Source organism: Elephas maximus, chromosome 9 (assembly GCF_024166365.1).
Source record: "Elephas maximus indicus isolate mEleMax1 chromosome 9, mEleMax1 primary haplotype, whole genome shotgun sequence".
NCBI classification, from domain to species: domain Eukaryota; kingdom Metazoa; phylum Chordata; class Mammalia; order Proboscidea; family Elephantidae; genus Elephas; species Elephas maximus.
Window position 1 is genome coordinate 37023021 of NC_064827.1, and position 19508 is coordinate 37042528.

Consider the following 19508-nt stretch of genomic DNA (forward strand, 5'->3'; position numbering starts at 1 on the left):
AGATACAAGTACTATACATAAAGAGAAAGGGGAGCCTGGCCCCAGCATTTTGGCCATTATTCAAATGCACTTGGGTGAAATTTAGTTGCTCTGTCAGCTGTATTTAGCAAAACTGTCATTTATTTAAACTGTTTCAAGAAAACAGCCTATTTTATGATAAAGCACTGTATTATACTGGCTAAGAAAGTATCCAACAGAGCCAGCAAGAAATAGCTGTGACAAGGGTGTCCACATTAAGATACCACACATTACAAAGGGTGATGGGGTTTTTAGGGGTCCTTGGTTTCTAAAGCATGAATCCAATCGTAAAATAGTCTATGAACAGAATAAAAGGAGTCCCATTCACCTGAACAATAATACTGAACTTTTATATTAAAGGTTTTATATTAAACCCTGTTAAAACTATGTTGCAGGAGATTCAGTATGAAAAGTAAAGTCTGTAGGACACTGAATTCTCATTTCTTTTGTTTACTCCATTCTCTGGAACGGAGTCTTTGAGTGTTGCAAATGGTTAATGCACTTAGCTGCTAACCAAAATGTTGGAGGTTCAAGTCCACCCAGAGGCACCTAAGAAGAAAGGCATGGGGATCTATTTCTAAAAAATCAGCCTTTGAAATCCCTACAGAGCACAGTTCTACTCTGATACACATGGGGTCTCCGTGAGTAGGAGCTGACTGGATGGCAAGTGGTAATCTCTGGAGGAAAAGCTTCTTAAAAGCAGTTTTACTGAACTTTGTATGCTAGTAGCTGACACACAGTAGTTGCTAAATATTTATTTACTGACTGAAAAAATTGTTTCTGATCATCTTTGATTAGTAGCGTGAGAGATCAAAGATGTGCATTTAAGGGATTAAATAAATAGGTGACTGATTTTGGAGCTGGGAGTCAAAGCCACTCCATCTGGTCCAAATTGTTATGTTCTCACTGCAATCTGCCACCTCTCAGAGAGGGATCTAGGACACTTCTTTGGGTGGCACTGGACATCATGGCATCTCCTGGCTTACCTCTTAGCCCTGTTCAGTTCTGCAACCCTTCAGCTAGCAGCAATGAGCATTTTTCACAGGTCTGGCAGAGCACTGTGACAAATGGCTGAGCTCCTGGTAGTGACTCGGGGACTAGTGCACAGTGACACTTACCAAGGGCTCCAGCTCCTTGCGGTCTATGAGGTTCATCTCTGTGACAAAGTAATAGAAGTGTTTGTAGCAGGTGTTGACATGGGCCTCTGCACCCATCACAATGACCCGGTCGAAGTGGTGGATGTAGACGTGGACAAAGACCCGAAAAAGGCGGCACAGGATCTTCTTGCAGATTTGAAGAAAGTTCTTTGGGAATGGGACACCTAGAGAAGAAAAACAAAAAGTAATGAAATGATGATGGCAAAGCTTTGGCGAGTGCTAGAATGTGCGAGCCAGTCTGGAGAACAGTCTTAGTGGTGGACCTGCCAAGCTGCCCTGCTGAGGCCCACCTCTCTTTGGGCAGCTGCAGCAGAGGCTGTCTGAAACAATGGTTAAAAGGGGGTTAAATTCAAATGCTAACAAGGATCACAGAGAAGCAAAAATGAGTGAAAAGGGCCAGGTGTGTTTCTTTGGTTGCATCTTTCTGGTGGGATGTACTTTGCATATTAAACATGCAGAAATAACATTCTGAAAATGGCACTATACCAAAACCAAACCAAACCCAGTGTCGTTGAGTAGATTCCAACTCACAGCAATCCTATAGGACAGAGTAGAACTACCCCATAGAGTTTCCAAGGAGCGCCTGGCGGATTCAAACCGCCGGCCCTTTGGTTAGCAGCCGTAGCACTTGACCACTACGCCACCAGGGTTTCCGGCAAAACTACAGAGACAGTAAAAAGATCAGTTGTTGCCGGGGCTCAAGAGCAGAGGGAAGGGATGAAGAGGTAGATAGAGCACAGGGCATTTTTATTGTTGTTGTTGTTAGGTGCTGTCAAGTCGGTTCCAACCCCGTGTACAACAGAACAAAACACCACCTGGTCCGGCACCATCTTTACAATTGTTGCTATGTTTGAGCCCATTGTTGCAGGCACTGTGCCAATCCATCTTGTTGAGGGTCTTCGTCTTTTTCATTGACCCTGTACATTACCAAGCATGATATCCTTCTCCAGAGACTGGTCCCTCCTGATAACATGTCCTAAGTTATTTTTTAAATAAAAATAAAAGTTATTTTTTAGGGCAGTGAAATTATTCTGTATGATACTACAATGGTGGATGCCTGACATTATGCATTTGTCAAAACTCATAGGACTGTACCTACAACACAACGTGAGAACAACCCTGATATAAACTATGGACTTTAGTTGATAGTGATGTATCAGTCTCGGTGCGACAATCGCAACAAAATGTGCCACAGGAATGCAAGATGGTAACAGTAGGAGAAACAGTGAGCGGATCGGAGGGGGGCATACAGGAACTCCGGGATCTCTCTGTACTTCCCGCACAGTATCTCTGTAAACCTAAGGCTGCTTGAAAAGCAACGATGTGGAGAAAACACAGGCAGAATACTTTTTATTTTGACAAAGAAATATATACTCTCCCTTCTTGCTTTCTTATTTATCCCACTTTTTAGAGCATAAGGACATTCATCTTCTCTCACCTCTGATATAAGGAAACTAGCAGGAGGAGGGCGATGCTCCGGGGAGACGGGCAGTCCCTACCACAGTATAGTAGGGAGTGGTGGGGACTGCAGCAAACTGGAAAGCACCTTCCCAGCAAAGGGAGAAGCTGCTGCTCAACTCCAGCCAATGGCGGCCACGTGGGGATGGAGGCCCAGGGTTGTTGGAGCTTCTGATTTTTCAACAGTATTCAAGAATCTCAAGAGAATTCAGAAATCTGGACTCTTATGTGAACTTGCAGGACTTTTAAAGTGTTGTTGTTATTGTTAGTTGTGGATTCCAACTCATGGCAACCCCCTATGTGCAGAGTAGAACTGCTCCATAGGGTTTTCAAGGCTGTGACCTTTCAGAAGCAGATCGCCAGGCCTGCCTTCCAAAGCACCTCTGAGTGGGTTTGAATCGCCAGCCTTTCTGCTAGTAGTTGAGCGCATAACCATTTGCACAAGCCAGGGATGCTTATTAAACTGTTAGCAATTACAGTAAAACCTGTGAAAGCCGGAACCAGTATGTCTTAGTCATCTAGTGCTGCTATAACAGAAGTACCACGAGTGGATGTCTTTAACAAAGAGAAATTTATTCTCTCACAGCCTAGTAGGCTATAAGTTCAAATTCAGGGCATTGGCTTCAGGGCAAGGCTTTCTCTCTCTGTCAGCTCTGGAGGAAGGTCCTTGTCATCAATCCTTCACCTGGTCGAGGAGCTTCTCAGTGCAGGGATCCCAGGTACAAAGGACACGCTATTCTCCTGGCTCTTGTTTCTCGGTTCTATGAGGTCCCATGTCTCTCTGCTTGCTTCTCTCTTTTATATCTCAAAAGAGATTGGCTCGAGGCATAATCCAATCTTGTGAATTGAGTCCTGCCTCATTAACATCACTGCCAATAATCCCATCTCATCAACATCATAGAGATAGGATTTACAACACATAGGAAGATCACATCAGATGACAAAATGGTGGACAATCACACAATACTGGGAATCACGGCCTAGCCAAATTGACTCTCATATTTTTACACCCAGTAACCCAGTGCCGTAGAGTCAATTCCGATCATATTTTTAGGGGATACAATTCAATCCATAACATGGTGTAAGGTGGAAAACTGCCAGAGAAGGAAAACTCAAATATCTACCATGAAAATGAGCAATAGAAAAATAAGGTTGCACCCTGCCAAGGGTGGAAAACTTGTGAGACTGGGAAAAAGAGGCAGTTCTGCTGAGTTCTGGTTCTCACAAGTTTCACTGTATAAAGTTTTATAAAATACCATGAGCAAACCAGAACATCTCCATAGGTCAAATTTGGTTTGCAGGTTATCAGGTGCCAAGTTCTGATTTAAAAACTTTTCCTGAAAGACACCTTTTCTGAGTTGGGTAAATTCAACAAACTTCATAGTTACTTTTTATCACAGTCATTCGCACTTCATCTCTTTGAGGAGGGTGAGTTGGGGAATTATGTTTTACGTAACACAGAACGGGGGAGTGGTCAGCTGGAGTGACCCAGATTTCCTGTCTAATGACCACTCCTCCCAGCCTGGCCAAGGTAACAAACAGCAGGATCACACACCCACACCCTGTCTCCCTCTGAAGTATGCCTACACCCCTGTTACTTGCACTGTTCTTCAGTGGTGACAAGTTGTAATGGATCCCTTAAGTTAAACAGACTGAAATCCTACTTGTTCCTTTCCAGCTGTATGACCATGGACAAGTTATTTAACATCTCTGAGCTTCAGTTTTTCCATATGGAAAAGGCAGATGAAAATTCCAGTGGTTGTGGGGATTCAAAGTAGTACCTGTGCAACTTTGGTTTCTCACCTGTAAAACATGGATGTCTCATTCAGGGTTTTCCAGAGAAACAGAACCCTGGATAAGATATACTACACACACACACGCACACGCATGCACGCGCACGCAGAGGGAGAATATCCTGGATGGTGCAAATGGTTAAAATGCTTGGCTGTTAACCAAAAGCTTAGAGGTTTGAGTCTGCCCAGAACTGCCTTGGCAGAAAGGCTTGGCCATCTATTTCCAAAATAATCCGCCACCGAAAACCCTATGGAGCACAGTTCTGCTCTGACATACATGGGGTCACCATGAGTCAGAATCAGCTTGATGGCAACGGTTTTATAGAGAGAGATTTATTTTAAGAAGTTGGCTCACACAATTGTGGGGGCTGACAAGTGCAAAACTGGTAGCCAGGCAGCAGGTGGGAAGGAGATCACGGCAGGATGTCTATTTACAGTCTTGAGGCAGAATTCATCTCCCGCAGAGAAACCTCCATTTTTGCTCTTAAACTTTTCAACTGATTTGATGAAGCGCACCCACATTATGGGGGGGGGGGGCAGTCTGCTTTGATTACTGTCAACTGATTTAAATGTTAATCACATGTAAATCCTTCATAGCAACATCTAGTGTTTGACTAAACAGCTGGGCACCATAGTCTAGCCAAGCAGACGAATAAGATTAACCATCACAAAGAGTCATTAAGTCCTTGATTGCAAGTCTCCAAGCCAAAACCCATTGCCATCAAGTTGATTCCAGCTCATAGCGATCCTATAGGACAGAGTAGAGCTACCCCATAGAGTTTCCAAGGAGCACCTGGTGGATTTGAACTGCTGACCTTTTGGTTAGCAGCCAATAGCACTTAACCACTACGCCACGACTGCGAGACTGGGTGGGTGTTAACATGAGTAAAACCCTCCTACAGTACCTTTTTTTTTTACAGTACCTAGAACATAGGAACCAAACCAAAAAGTTTCTATCAAGTCACCTCCAATGCATTGTGAGCCCATGTGTCAGAGTAGTACTGTCCTCCATAAGGTTTTCGATGACTGATTTTTCAAAAGTAGATAGCCAGGCCTTTCTTCTGAGGTGCCAAAGAGTGGACTTAAACTACCAACCTTTCAGTTAGCAGCTGAGTTTGTCAACCGTTTGCACCACCCAGAGACTCCAGTAAGGTTCACTGAACAGGAATTTCCCCCTTCTGTCTGCAACACAAGGTCTGGAGCTTCTAGTTGTTCTAAGGAGAAGGGTTACCCTTATCAAGAAAGGCAGACACCACCACCAGCCTTTCAACAGAATTGCAGACCTGTGCTCAGGGCATTCTCTTGGTCCCCACTACCAGAGGATCTGCTGTCCTGGTCCCCACTGGGACCCAGTGGCAGCTGTCTGGTGAGAGACACTCTGTAACGGGAACCTGGGACCCAGGGCAGGATGTGAGTGATGGAATCCATCTGGCAGTCAGCAGTGACAGGATCTGTCTCCCCAGGACCCCAGCACTGATACCGGCTTTTCTTCAGAAACAAAGTGGCAACATATCAAATGATCCTAGGGACAGACTCAGGCACAGCTTGGCAGCTGACTGTCTGGGCAACAAATTCTGGGATTTGGGGGGTGCATTGAGGTATGTCTGGGGAGAAGGTGGGGAGCAGACACTCCCAGAGGTTCTGGGCTGTTCCCTGTGCTTCAGTGGGGCCAGCAAAACCACCACCACCAGGCTGGGGGAGGTGGACATGTATCATCTTCACAGCCTATCTATGAAGTATGCTTCATGATTCCTTTTTTACAAATGAGTAAAACTAAGGACCACAGGAATAACTTACCTTGCTTTAGCCACTCAGCTAAAAAGTGGCAGGGCTGAGATTTGAACCCAGTGTGTCTGACTCTAAAATCTAAAGTATCTGGTTCAGTTTACTGTGTGACTCCCTCTCTCTTGCCTATGGTAGAGGCACAACTCCATTGTGAAGGACAACGAGACATCTAGGGGTTACTTTTCAGTGGTACAAAACCAGAAAACAAAACCCACCACCGTCCAGTTGATTCTGACTCATAACAACCCAGTAAGGCAGAATAGAATTGCTCTATAGAGTTTCTAAGGCTATAATCTTTATGGAAGGAGACTGCCACATCTTCCTCCCATGGAGCAGCTAGTGGGTTCAAATTGCCGACCTTTCAGTTAGCATCCAAGCACTTAACCACTGCACCACCAGGTCGCTTTTCAATGGCACATGGATGTAATTAAATAAGAGTGGTAAGGAAAAAAGGGCAGAAAAAAAGGCCCCAACGTCAGGTGCCACAGATTCGGAGGTGATAAGAAGTCAGCTAATATACTCCATTGCCTTCAAGGAGAAATATGCCATCTTTGCCAGGCCCTTAAAACTTACAGACCAGGGACTAATAAGTAAAAGCTAACATTTGTTGTTCTTGTTGTTACGTGCCATTGAGTTGGTTCCTACTCATAGCAATGCTATGTACGACAGAAGAAAAAAAAAAAAAAACTTAATCCTGTGCCATTCTCACAATCATTGCTATGTTTGAGCCCACTGTTGCAGCCGCTGTGTCAATCTGTCTCATTGAGGGTCTTCTTTTTTTTTTTGGTGACTCTCTACTTTACCAAGCATGATGTTCTTCTCCAGGAACTAGTCCCTCCTGATAATGTGTCCAAAGTACTTGTGACGAAGTCTTACCATCCTTGCTTCTAAGGAGCATTCTGGCTGTACTTCTTCCAAGATGGATTTGTTTGTTCCTCTGGCAGTACATGGTATATTCAGTATTCTTCACCAATATCATAATTCAAAGGCATACATTCTTCTTTGGTTTTCCTGATTCACTATCCAGCTTGCACATGCATATGAGGTGATCAACAATACCATGGCTTGGGTCACGCACACCTTAGTCCTCAAGGTGACATCTTTGCTTTTTAACAGCAGATTTGTCGTTTGATTTCTTTTTTTTTTTATTGTCCATAACCTTGTATTTTATTTATTTCAGTTAGCTATTTACAGATATTTGCCAAAATAAAAATATAATGAACAGGCATCCCATTTTCCTAAATAGAACAAAGTTAACCAAACATGTCAAATTCCAAAAGCTGGTGATAGACTGGTTACACAACCTAGCACTTATTGCCTTCCTTTTCCCACTCGAATACTGGACCACCAAAGGGTCCTCAATGTAGGTCCAAAAGGCATGGCTATCAGGTTGAATTATAACCAAGTCCCAAGCAAATAAGCCAAGTCCCAAATGTACTACTTACCCATGTTTCCAAAGTTCTTCTCTTGCTTTCCAAGGGCCGCCGTTGGGTCTGAGACAGGTCCGACTCGAGGACCAGGGTGAAGTCCCTCTGGAGAAATCTCTGGTGCCTTCCGGGTGTTCTCCACTGGTCCTAGGCCAGCCTCTCTGGACATCGAGCAGTGCTCTCCTGGCTGGCTCACTAAAAACGTTATTGGGGGTCTCAGGTCTTGCTCAGCACCGCCATAGAGACATAAAATGGTGAAAGTGAAAGAAGAAGCTCTTTTGGTTGACCAAGCAAAGGAGTGCGCCGGGACTTGTGACGTCAAGATGGCTCCTTGTTGTTTGATTTCTTCACTACTGCTCCCATGGGCACTGATTGTGGATTCTAGTAAAATGAAATCCTTGACAACTTTAATATTTTCTCCTTTTATCATGATGTTGCTTATTAGCCCAGTTGTAAGGATTTTTGTTTTCTTTATGTTGAGTTGTAATCCATACTGAAGACTGTGGTCTTTGATCTTCATCAGTTGGTGCTTCAAGTCTCTTCAATTTCAGCAAACAAGGTTGTGTCATTTGCATATTTAGAGTTGTTAATGAGTCTTCCTCCAACCCTGATGCTGAGTTCTCTTCATATAGTCCAGCTTCTTGGATTATTTGCTCAGCATACAGATTGAATAAGTATGGTGAAAGGATACAACTCTGATACACACATTTCCTGATTTTAAACCACACTGTATCACCTTGTTCTGTTCGAACAACTGCCTCTTGGTCTACATATAGTATGTATAGGTTCCACATAAGCATAATTAAGTGTTCTGGAATTCTGATTCTTTGCAATGTTATCCATAGTTTGTTATGATCCACACAGTTGAATGCCTTTGCATAGTCAATAAAACACAGGTAAACATTTTTCTGGTGTTCTTTGCTTTCAGCCAAGATACATCTGACATCAGCAAGGATATCCCTTGTTCTACTTCCTCTTCTGAATCCGGCTTGAATTTCTGGCATTTTTTTAATCTTCAGCAGTATTTTACTTGCATGTGATATTAATGATACTGTTTGATAATTTCTGCATTCTGTTGGATCACCTTTCTTTGGAATAGGCATGTATATGAATCTCTTCTGGTTGGTTGGCCAGGTAGCTGTCTTCCAAATTTCTTGTCATAGACAAGTGAGCACTTCTAGTGTTGCATCAGTTAGTTGAAACATCTCAGTTGGTAAGGTTCTGAAAGCTTTACTTCACCTACATCATTAAGGTCAACTCTTCTTTGAGGAGGCAGCTCTTTCCCCATTGTATTCTGAGTGCCTTTCAACCTGGGGGGCTCCTCTCTGGCACTATATCAGACCATGTTTTACTGCTATCTATAAAGTTTTCATTGGCCAGTATTTTCCGATGTAGACTGCTGGGTCCTTCTTCCTAGCCTGTCTCAGTCTGGAAGCTTTGCTGAAACTTGTCTACCATGAGTGACCATGCTGGTATTTGAAATACTGGTGGCATACCTCCCAACATCACAGCAACATGCTAGCCACCACAATGCAACACACTGACAGATGAGTGATGGAGGTAATATTTACTGAGCACCAGGTGCTCCTTAGAAACTCTATGGGCAGTTTTACTCTGTCCTATAGGGTTGCTATAAGTCGGAATCGACTCGACAGCAACGGGTTTTTTTACTATGTTGTAGGGACTGTGCCAAGTACTCTGTATGCATTAGTTGACTGAGTCCAAACAGCCCTTGAAGATAGATACTATTATTATTTCCATTGCACAGATGAGGAAACAGACTTAGGAAAATTAAGTAACTGTCCAAGGTCACCCTCCTGGCAAATAGTAGAGGAAGATTTGGACCAAGGTCCCGGGGTGGCACAAATGATTTGCACTCAACAAATAACCTGAACTTTGGTGGCTAGAACCCAGTGATGCCATGGAACAAAGGCCTAGTGATCTGCTTCAGTAAAGATTACAGTCAAAAAAACTCTATGGAGCAGTTCTATTCTGTAACACATGGGGTCAGAATCAACTCAAAGGCAACGGGTTTGGTAGTCTAATTCTAAATCCTGAGCACCCATCACTCGAATCCTGACAAGCTGCTCTGGGACTCTGTGCACACCTCAAGCCCTGTGGACCTTCTTTCCTGGGTAGCCTGAATTCCCTGTAGCTGTTTACCTTTCATTTCTCCTTGGCGAAGGAAACATGGAAAATTTCAGCTGTGCCTGTTCATCTGCCTGGCCCTTTAAGCCAGTTCTCACACTCCACATACAGACTACAGATAAGGCAAAGCTTAGGCACACCAAGGATATTCATGGCAATTGCCAGGACCTTCTAGATTACCCGCAAACTACTCCCTCCCTCCCCTATCTCTGCTCTTACTCAATTCTAAACTCTTGGCTCTGCCTTCCATTCCACACCTGCCTGGTTTTTGGCCTTTGGCCTTAAACTTTGTTTGCCTCTTGCCTCGCCCTTTTGGGTTATGGCCAGGAATTATCTTTAGAGTAACTGAGCAAATTTGGTTTTGGAGTCTGGAAGACCTAGTTTAAAATTCTAGCCCTACCATTTACAGTTGCATGGCTAAGTTACTTCATGATTGCACTCCATTCATAAAATGGATTAAAAAAACTTACTTTGTGATATTCTTATTATAATATCTGTACAGTGCCTGGCACTTAGTAGGAACTAAGTTTTATTTTTGTCATGTCCCACCTGGGCTCCTTGGGTAGATAAGATTCCACCCTTAGAATTCTGGTCCCTCAGAATCTTTTGGCTCCAACAGCTAAGTTGGTCTGACTCTTCCACCATTCTCTCCTGTTATGGATTGAATTGTATCCCCCCAAAATATGTATTGAAATCCTGGTCCCTATACCCATATATGTGATCCTGTTTGGAAATACGGCTTTTGTTATGTTAATTAGGTCATTCCTAAGTGGGTGGGGGGGACTCCAAATCTCATAATTTCTGAGTTATACCAAGAGCAGAGTGGACATAGAGACACACACGGGGGACAACAGAAACCACATGAGGATGGTCTCCAAGCCAAGGAACACCAAGGAACCAAGAAATGCCTGGGTTACTGAAAAGGAAGGAATCATGATTAAATTCCTCCCACGTATTTATTTTCAGAGGGACAGCATTGTTTTTATTACAGCAATTCTGAACTTGCAAACAATTTACAGTGGCAGGTACTCAATTAAGTACCGGGTTATATTCCACCTTGGGTTATTTTTTCTAAAAGTTCCTACACTTATATCTTCATTTGCTGTGACTTCCCTGAGCAAAGGGACTGTTATATACTTCATTTCTACTTTTAAGGGCACCTGGCACATGGTTAGGCAGGGAATATGTCATCAATCAAAACTGAATCTGAAAAGAGCAGTGATCTTGTTTAGTCAAGATGTAAATCCATTATCTTCTATTTGGGGGAGAGGGAAAAAAATGCCCACAGCAGAAACTAATAGCTTTTTCCAGAATCCTGATACAGCTCCTGGCACGGAAGGCTGCATACTGCTGTTGGGGAGAACGGAGAAGTCTGAGATGAAGAACATTTCAATCCAGCCTAGGGGGTAGCTATGAGTCGGAATTGACTCAATGGTAACGGGTTTGGTTTTTGGTTTTGGCAGAGGGTAGAAGAAGAATCTGAAATTCCTTTTATCATTAAACCCCCCTTCTACTCCTTTCAATCTAGATTTTCAGGTGGTGATAGTTAATTTTCAGTCATGGTACTCAATTAGAAAGTTAATGCTAGACAATATTAACCAGGAGTCTTAGCTGAAATAGACTGCATGTCTTAAAGGTTTGGAGTTAAACTTTGACTACTCTTATAGTAACCCAGACAAAGCCCCCAATAATAATCCGAGACAGTTAGATATGTATAGATGATATAAAAACAACCTTTGATCACAAGCTGTCTAAGTGATTCACAATCACTCATTGAGTCTCGGAGTATGCCTTTTCTCTTCTCCACCCTGAGGCACATCCCATGACTCTCAGATTAAAGCTGGGAAAAGTCAAGCTCTAGGAAGGTGATCTGAAATGAGGAAATGTGCTCATAAGAGTGCTCCACATGGAGGTGATGGGCATCCAGGTGTCCAAGGATGACCTTGGACCTGAATGACCTTGCATGGTATGGTGTGGCTTTTTCTCTGCCATTGGTCAGTACTGAAATGAGGTTATTTATACCAGTTGCCATGGAGTTGATTCCAAGTCATGGCAATCCCATGTGTGGCAGAGTAGAACTGCACTCCAGAGGGATTTCAATGGCTGAGCTGAAGTACAGGTAGTCCCCAACTTGCAACCTATTCAAGCTTTGACAAACAACTCTTGCTACTGACCATTTCTTTTTCTGGTACATCTTATCTTTACTAACATGTATGACATACAGTGCTGCAGCACTTAATTTGCTGATGTTGTTATCAGTCTCAGATATTCACTCGCAGATGTCAATTTTATGATTTATTATTCAAAACACTACTGTATAACAGAGAAAAGAAATGATAAAAAAAGAAAAATAATGAGGAAGAGAAGAAGAGAAGTTGTCAAAACATTTTACAGAGAAAGGGTTAGCTGAAGTTTTTTCTCAACTAAACCAGGGCTTCAGTTGCTTGAGAACATAGACCCAAATGCTGATTGCTTTGCTAAAGTCAGTAGGCAGATTCAAGAAGCAGTGAGATGCTACCATGAAATATATGAAGAAAAAAAGAAAAGGACCATACAGGTAACTTTTACTAATTTCCTGACTAGAAACACCACCCCCATTCCCAGGTACAGTCCAGATGATTCGCAAACTTCCACAAGTAGAATTATTACTGCAACTGACAAAATGTCACCGTCATCCAACTCTTCATCAACAGAGTGAATTTTTATCATTTGTGTATTTTTTATGTATATATGTACTAAAATATATCTGTAAGCTTATATGTGAAGTTTCTAACCCCAAAGAAAAAGACAGGATTTATAAAGATACTGATAATAGAAGGCAATACTAATGAAAACTTAAAAAAAAAAAACAACAACAACGAGGTATTCGACTTACATCAGAACCCACTTATGATGGAATCATTGAAACAGAACCCCATCATAAGTCAGGGACTACCTGTAGATTGCCAAACCTTTCTTCTGAGAATCCTCAGAAGAAGGACTAAGAAAGGACTAAGGTTGGCGATTTGAATCCACCCAGAGGATCCTCAGAAGAGAGGCTTGGCAATCGGCAACCTAATGCAGCTGAGCACATTAACTATTTGCACCACCCAGGGACTCCTGAAATGGGGCTAGGGAACCTAAAAGAAGGCAGGCTACGTCAAGATACCAGAGAAAGCTGAGGCAAGATGCCTGGGCAGAAGTCAGAATCCCAAAGCAATCACCTGATATGAAGTTCCAATAGAAATTCACTCAACAGGTAGACCCAGAAAGCAAGTCTGGAGTTTGCAGGGCAGAAGAGCCAAGGAAGGGGTAGGCCAGGGAGTTGAGGCAAAGGCTGAGGGTGAGGTGAGCCTGCGGGCCTGGAATCTCCCTTGAAGATCTCTTTCTTCATTGCTCATGAAGACTTGTTCCTTGGCTGTCACCCAGCATCTAAGCAGCAATGCTGGGTTTATGACTGTGTCTAACCACAGCTTCTGATCTGCATGCTATGTTCAGTGTGGGCGCTAAATCGAGTGTGGAATATCATAATTTCTCTGGGCCCCATGCTGATTTGCCTTTCATCTCTGCCTTAGTAAAATCTCCTTTCTCCCAAACAAAACTTAATAAAAATTCCAGTGATTTCTGAGCTTCAATCCACTTTCTTTCTTCATCTTTCCATTTTCTTCCTTTCTTTCTACTAAGTCCTCAAGTGCCCCATTAATTCCTTCCATTTCTGGCATCCTTGAAAGAAAATAAGTTTTCTAAATGGCTTGTGTTACTCCATTTTTTCCTGTTTTGGAAGCTGAAAAGGGCGAGTGCCTCAGAGAAAGCAGCACTGCCTTGGATGACAGAGCAGTGATCTGGTAACAAAGGCCTCAAGATCAAACAAGACCCAAGGGGAGCTTTTGAGCTTGCTGTTGCCCCTTCCTTTTTTATAATTTTTCTTTTCTTCTGAAGAGAAAGCCCTCACTTCAGAATGGGACTTTGGCCTGAGAGCAATGCTGGGCTGAACCAGGTCTTTGGAGTTATGGAAAGGAAGGACTAAAAAGTTGTCTCCAGGGACATCAGAGGAACACCCCCAAAACATCCCAAGTTCCGTAAGCAGCTGGCAGATATTACACCCCATCGTTTACCTAGTGAACACCTCTCCTTTCTTTAGAGCTTGATACCCACACTCAGCTCCCCTGCCATCTGCTACCTTGCTCCTGAAATTCTCCAGAGCACAAATCACAGCTGGTAATTACACACCCACCAACTGGGATCACTGACTCAGGTCTCTTTCCCCCTCTAGGCTGTAAAATCCATGAGGGCAAGGGCATCTTCCTCCCAGACATGTCCTTAATGCCTAGCACAGGCCTGGAGCAGGATGGATATGTAATAAACGTTTGTTGAGTGACTGAATGAGAGCCAAGCTCCTTTGCCACCTGCTTACCTTGAAGTCAAAGCTCAGAAAGACGAAGGGACTGGCTTGGGATGCACGGATCTAGTTGTGATGAAAGAGGATCTGAATTCAAGTCTGTCTGATTCCAAAGGCTACCCACCAGCCTGCCTTGCGAGGTTCTTGTGCTCTTTTCATCTCAGTATAATTTAGTTGGCAGAACTGGGGAAGCAAAGCTTGTTAAAAGATGATGGTGAAAAGGGCAGTTTGGCTCTTATTTCCCCAAATGTATATGTCATCAGCCTGATGTCAATCATACTTGGGTTCAGATCCCAGCTGTGTAACTTCCTTCTGCTTGCCCTTGAGCAAGTTTGCTAGCCTTCAAATGGCTCAGTTTCCTTATCCAAGGAATGGGGGAAACTAATACCTAGTTCTTCATGGAATGGCAAGGATGAAATGAGAAGGGCTTAGCACAGTGCCAGTAGGCACACAGAGGTATTCAGTAAATGACAGCCAATGACGCTGTTAGTATGAAGACGGCTCTCCCTCATCAAAGCCACCAGCGAGCAGGGAAAATTAAAGGAGACAGGTGAAGCTGCCTTTTCTCCAAAGGACAAACTCTTTCCTGGAAAATGGATTGGGAAGAAATGTGATATACGGGAACATGGTGGGAGCTGTCTCGAGGAGCTGCCATATGACACAGGATGAAACCTAAAGCCCTGGCCAATCCTTTGGGGACCCCTGATGGCATGTCAGTAACAACCGGAAATATCCACATTTCTCCTTAAAACTGTTATTTGTGTCTGAGACCATTTGTGCTGCCCTTTGTCTTTGGAGTCCTGTAATAGGAGTACACATGCGAAAATCCCCCTACAAGTCATGAAAATCACTCATTCACAATAGCACATGAATAAAAACAACATCCCACACACGTGGGAAAAGAAAACAGACCTCCTCTGGCAGCGTGGCTGAGAACATCCCATTTCCAAACTACTTTCAAAACAAAATGCAATTGTATCACAAGGGAAGGGGGAAAGAAAACAACAACAATAACAACAACTAACAACACAGATCTGCTTCTTAAAAAAAAAAATACACATCTTCCTTTTAATGTACTCTCCTGCTCCTTCATCCTGCAAAGGAGATATTTATCTAAAGAAGTCTTGTGCTCTTGCTGATGAAAATTCAGCTGTGGAGGGCTGATTCCTCCAAGCAGATGTTTTGTGTTATCTCAGCGTTCCTCAAGAAAGTGTCTGTTCAATATGCCAAGGAAAACAATCCCATGTAGCAGGACTTTGTTCTTCTGCCTTAAGAAAAAAAGAAAGAAAACCCCAAACAAACTGACAGCTGCAAATGATTAGAAATAATAAATTGGCTACTACTCTAATCTTCAGTTCCCTTCCTCTGCCCCCTCGTGCTACCCTCCTCCTCTTTTTACAGTGGTTGGAGCAAAAGAAAGGAAAATCACTAACCTGTGATTATCCGTTCTAAACAGACTGTTAATTCTTTCAGACATGCCATTTGCTACGCATAGGACATGCTGTTTCAGCCACAAAAATTTGTTGTTGTTAGTTGCCCTCTGGTTCATTTTGACTCATGCCAACCCCCGGTGCAGAGTAGAACTGCACCCTAGGGTTTTCAAGGCTGTGATCTTTTGGAAGGAGATCGCCAGAGATCACCAGGCCTGTCTTCTGAGGTACCTGTGGGTGGGTTTGAACCACCAGAGTTTTGGTAAGTAGTCGAGCACTTAACTACTTACGCCACCCAGAGACTCCTAGGAAAGCCCGTAAATACGGTATTCCTGCTTGCCACACTTCCCTCTCGTCCCCAAGTATACTTCTCTGCCCCTAGGGGCTGTTTCTTATCTATATCCCCACCCCCAGATGGCCACTTTCACCCTCTTCTGTCATAGCAAGGAGGTGGAGGTAGGTTAAGAAAAACCCAAGAAAACCTGAGAAAAGTATTCACTATGGATTGACAGTACCAAACAAAACCAAACTCACAGCTGTCACAGAATAAAACTGCCCCATAGGGTTTCCAAGGCTGCAAATCTTTTCCAAAGCAGACTGCCACATCTTTCTCCCACAGAGAGGCTGGTGGGTTCAAACTGCCAGACTTTTTGGTTAGAAGCCAAGGCCTTTAACCTCTGTACCAGGGCTTCTTGGATTGACAATAGAATTCATTAAAAACAAACTCCAGCTAGGTTCAAACCTGCTAAGTCTGGTGAAAATCAGATGAGACAGAGTGAGTCGAGAATGGGATGGTAATAAACTTCATTAGTATTGGGAAATTAGACAGAAATACGAGTAGATTGATCATGAGCTCCAGACAGAGTATGAAAATGACTCTGATTCCTTGTTATGAATGTGATGTTGTGAGTGTCCTCAAAAATAAGACATTTCTTTCATTATTTACTAGCAGAGTCTTTCTTCCATTATGTGGAGAACAGTTAATACCAAATCTTGCCTGAATAGCTTTCTAATTTATAAATGTCTCTCTAATCCCACTGCCACTTGCGCAGTTCTAGTCACCATAGCTTCCTGCCTTGTTTACTGTAGTTGTCTGTTAACTGAAGTCCCTCTACTCTTGCATTTCTTCAACATAGGTAAATCTAACCAAGATGCCCCCCTGCATAAAACTCTAACACCACTTCCTCCTGCCTTCAAAGTCAAAAAACATTAGATGAAAATAAGCACTTCAGTAAAAATATAGAATGCATTTTTAGGAGGGAGATACTTCTCCAGTATCAGTGAAAACCTGGTAGCAAGATTCATATCTCTCTGAGATCTGCCAGGTGTGAAGAGGTAGATGTGCGTTAATTTTCAAAGTCAGTTAAGAGCTATTTAATAAAAAGTGAAATCAGGCAAGATCTTTAGTGATTTAACACACGTTTGTCTCTCCATCATTGCATCTGGATCCCGCCAACTTGCATATACACCCTATCCTCCTTATCTACATGGCTAGGTTCCAAAGACCAAGCCGTCATGCGAAATTGGCATTAGGTGAAAATGGAGGATGACTACATCATTACATAACTGCCAAATTATATCATTACATGACAAAGTAGAACTGCCCCATTGGGTTTCCAAGGATGTGATCTTTACAGATGCAGACTGCTGCATCTTTCTCCGGGGGAGCAGTCGGTGGGTTCAAACCGATGACCTTTGATAAGCAGCTGAGCACTGAACCATTGTGCCACCAGGGCTCTTCCTCTGATGAGAACTAGCTACATATTTGCAGGGCCCCTTGTTTAACAATTAGTAAGAATTTCATCAAGATGGCCACATCAGGGCACTAAACCAAGCCTGGGCCCATCTGAGCGCAGGCCTGTATGACTGTATAGGTCGCAGGCCTATGAAACCACTCTGTCTCTGATAAGCAGTATGGCCTTCAGCACAGACTATCCAGTTGAGAGTTATCCTTCCAGATAAAACTCCTACCATACACTCTTTATTTGTTCATTAACTAACTTAAATAATTAACAAACATTCATTGATTTGAGGAAGTGCTAGATGCTAGAGATTCAGCAATAAGCGAAAGAGTTAAACTAAATGATAAATTTCGTAGAGCCGTCCTATGCAAAAGTGAACTTGGGCATTGAATTCTGGTCCCATGGCCTCCCCCAGGGGCAGATATCACCTGGCATTCATCCCTTCACCTTCTCTATTTCCCCCCTTTTTTCCATCTCAACTGTAACACTACCTACCTGTAGTGGGACTTCTCTGAAAAAGTGGATTTTTTTATTTTAAAATTTAAAAGTGTTATGAGGCTGTTTTAAAATATTTGCAATTAAAGTTTCAATTACATTGGCACCTAAGAAAACTAATGTTTCCTGAGCATCTAATAAGAACGGATATTAGCACATGTTAATATACTTACCCCAAACAAATAAAAAACCCTGTGAGTTGTTTTTCCCATTCTGCAGATGAGAAAATGGGAAGCTAAGTTGCCACCACCCATCTGTCAGTTTGTCCTACTGTGGAAGCTTGCATGTTGCTATGATGCTGGAAGCTATGCCATGGGTATTTCAAATACCAGCAGAGTCCCCATATAGACAGGTTTCAATGGAGCTTACAGACAGAGACAGACTAAGAAGAAAAGCCTAGTAATCTATTTCTGAAAATTAACCAGTGAAAATCTATGAATCACAACATAATGTTGTCTGATATAGTGCTGGAAGATGAGTCCCTTAGGTTGGAAGGCACTCAAAATACACAGTGCTCACAACAAGGGACTCGAGCACACCAACAATCATGAAGATGGAGCATGGCCAGACAATGTTTCATTCTGTTGTATGTGAGGTCACCATGAGTTGGAGCAAACGCGACAGCAACTAATAACAAGAGAGGATGAGTCACTTACCCATGTGATACAGGTGGTAGATGGTGGAGGTGAAATTTCAATCCTGATTGGTTCCACTACAAAGGTCATCTGTTTCCCAAATATGATGCCCTCTACCCCTCTAAAACTAAGGCAGGACCTTTAAAAGATATATTTTTAAATTAGCTTCATCATTAAGAAAGTACCTATCAATGGCTAGTCACAGAGGGGAATGGGAAGAGGATGCAGGGTGGGCTAAAGTCATTGCCTCTTTAGGACTTGAGGTTCTAAAGCCAAGGGGAGAAACTGACTCTGCAGGCCAAAATCAGCCTGCAGAAGTGTTTTCTTTGGACTACACAGTGTTTTTAAAATGCTGCCAACATTTAGAAATGGAGCCTTGCAGCACAAAGATCAAGAAGCCTGGCTTCTCTTGAAAAACTCAGAAGACCTGCACAACTGGACTAAAATTCCCACATGCTACAGATGAGTAATGAGGAGCCCCATTCATGTCATTCATTTTACTGGCCTGGACTCTGTAAAGAAAATTTTGCCTGTGGTTGCAAATTCTATTGCAGCAAATGTGGGCGCTTCCGGCTAGGTGCCCCCCCACCCCAGGACAGGTCTTCTGCCCTCTAGGGGGTAGAGGCCCGTCCACCCAGAATGGTGCCCAGAAGAGCTGCCTGCTCTTCTAGGTTGGGTCATCAGTCCCACCTACTGTGGAAGCAGGCAGTCAAAACACTTTTTTTTTTTTTTTTAATTTTGGTAAGCTAGCGAGACTTAGTTGCATAGAAAATGTACGTTAGTCATATAGGAAAATTATTACCCTAATAACACTGTCCCTGAGTTCCTCATCATTTCAGTTTCCTTCTTCGTTCCAGTCCCCACTGAGCATTCTAGTGGGACTCTTCCTCTTTTCAGAGCCCCATTTTACACAAATGTGCAGAAGGCACCATTTGTTCGTTTTCTGAAGGCAACCCCAGGAAGCATCGGTAGAAATACTTCTGGGGGCGATGAAGGCAAATGTGCTTGTTTTGCAACATAGGAGTTTTCTCTCTATGCCTTT

The 19508-nt window shown here is 43.0% G+C and overlaps 1 protein-coding gene across 1 annotated transcript in view; it reads right to left on the minus strand.

The window, feature by feature from the left end:
- Window positions 1–19508, minus strand: part of MOB3B (MOB kinase activator 3B) — a 227605-nt gene that overhangs the window by 39109 nt on the left and 168988 nt on the right. The window contains exon 3 of the mRNA XM_049895997.1: window positions 1137–1339. Coding sequence (XP_049751954.1) covers window positions 1137–1339 — 203 coding nt within the window. The remainder of the gene's footprint in view (window positions 1–1136; window positions 1340–19508) is intronic.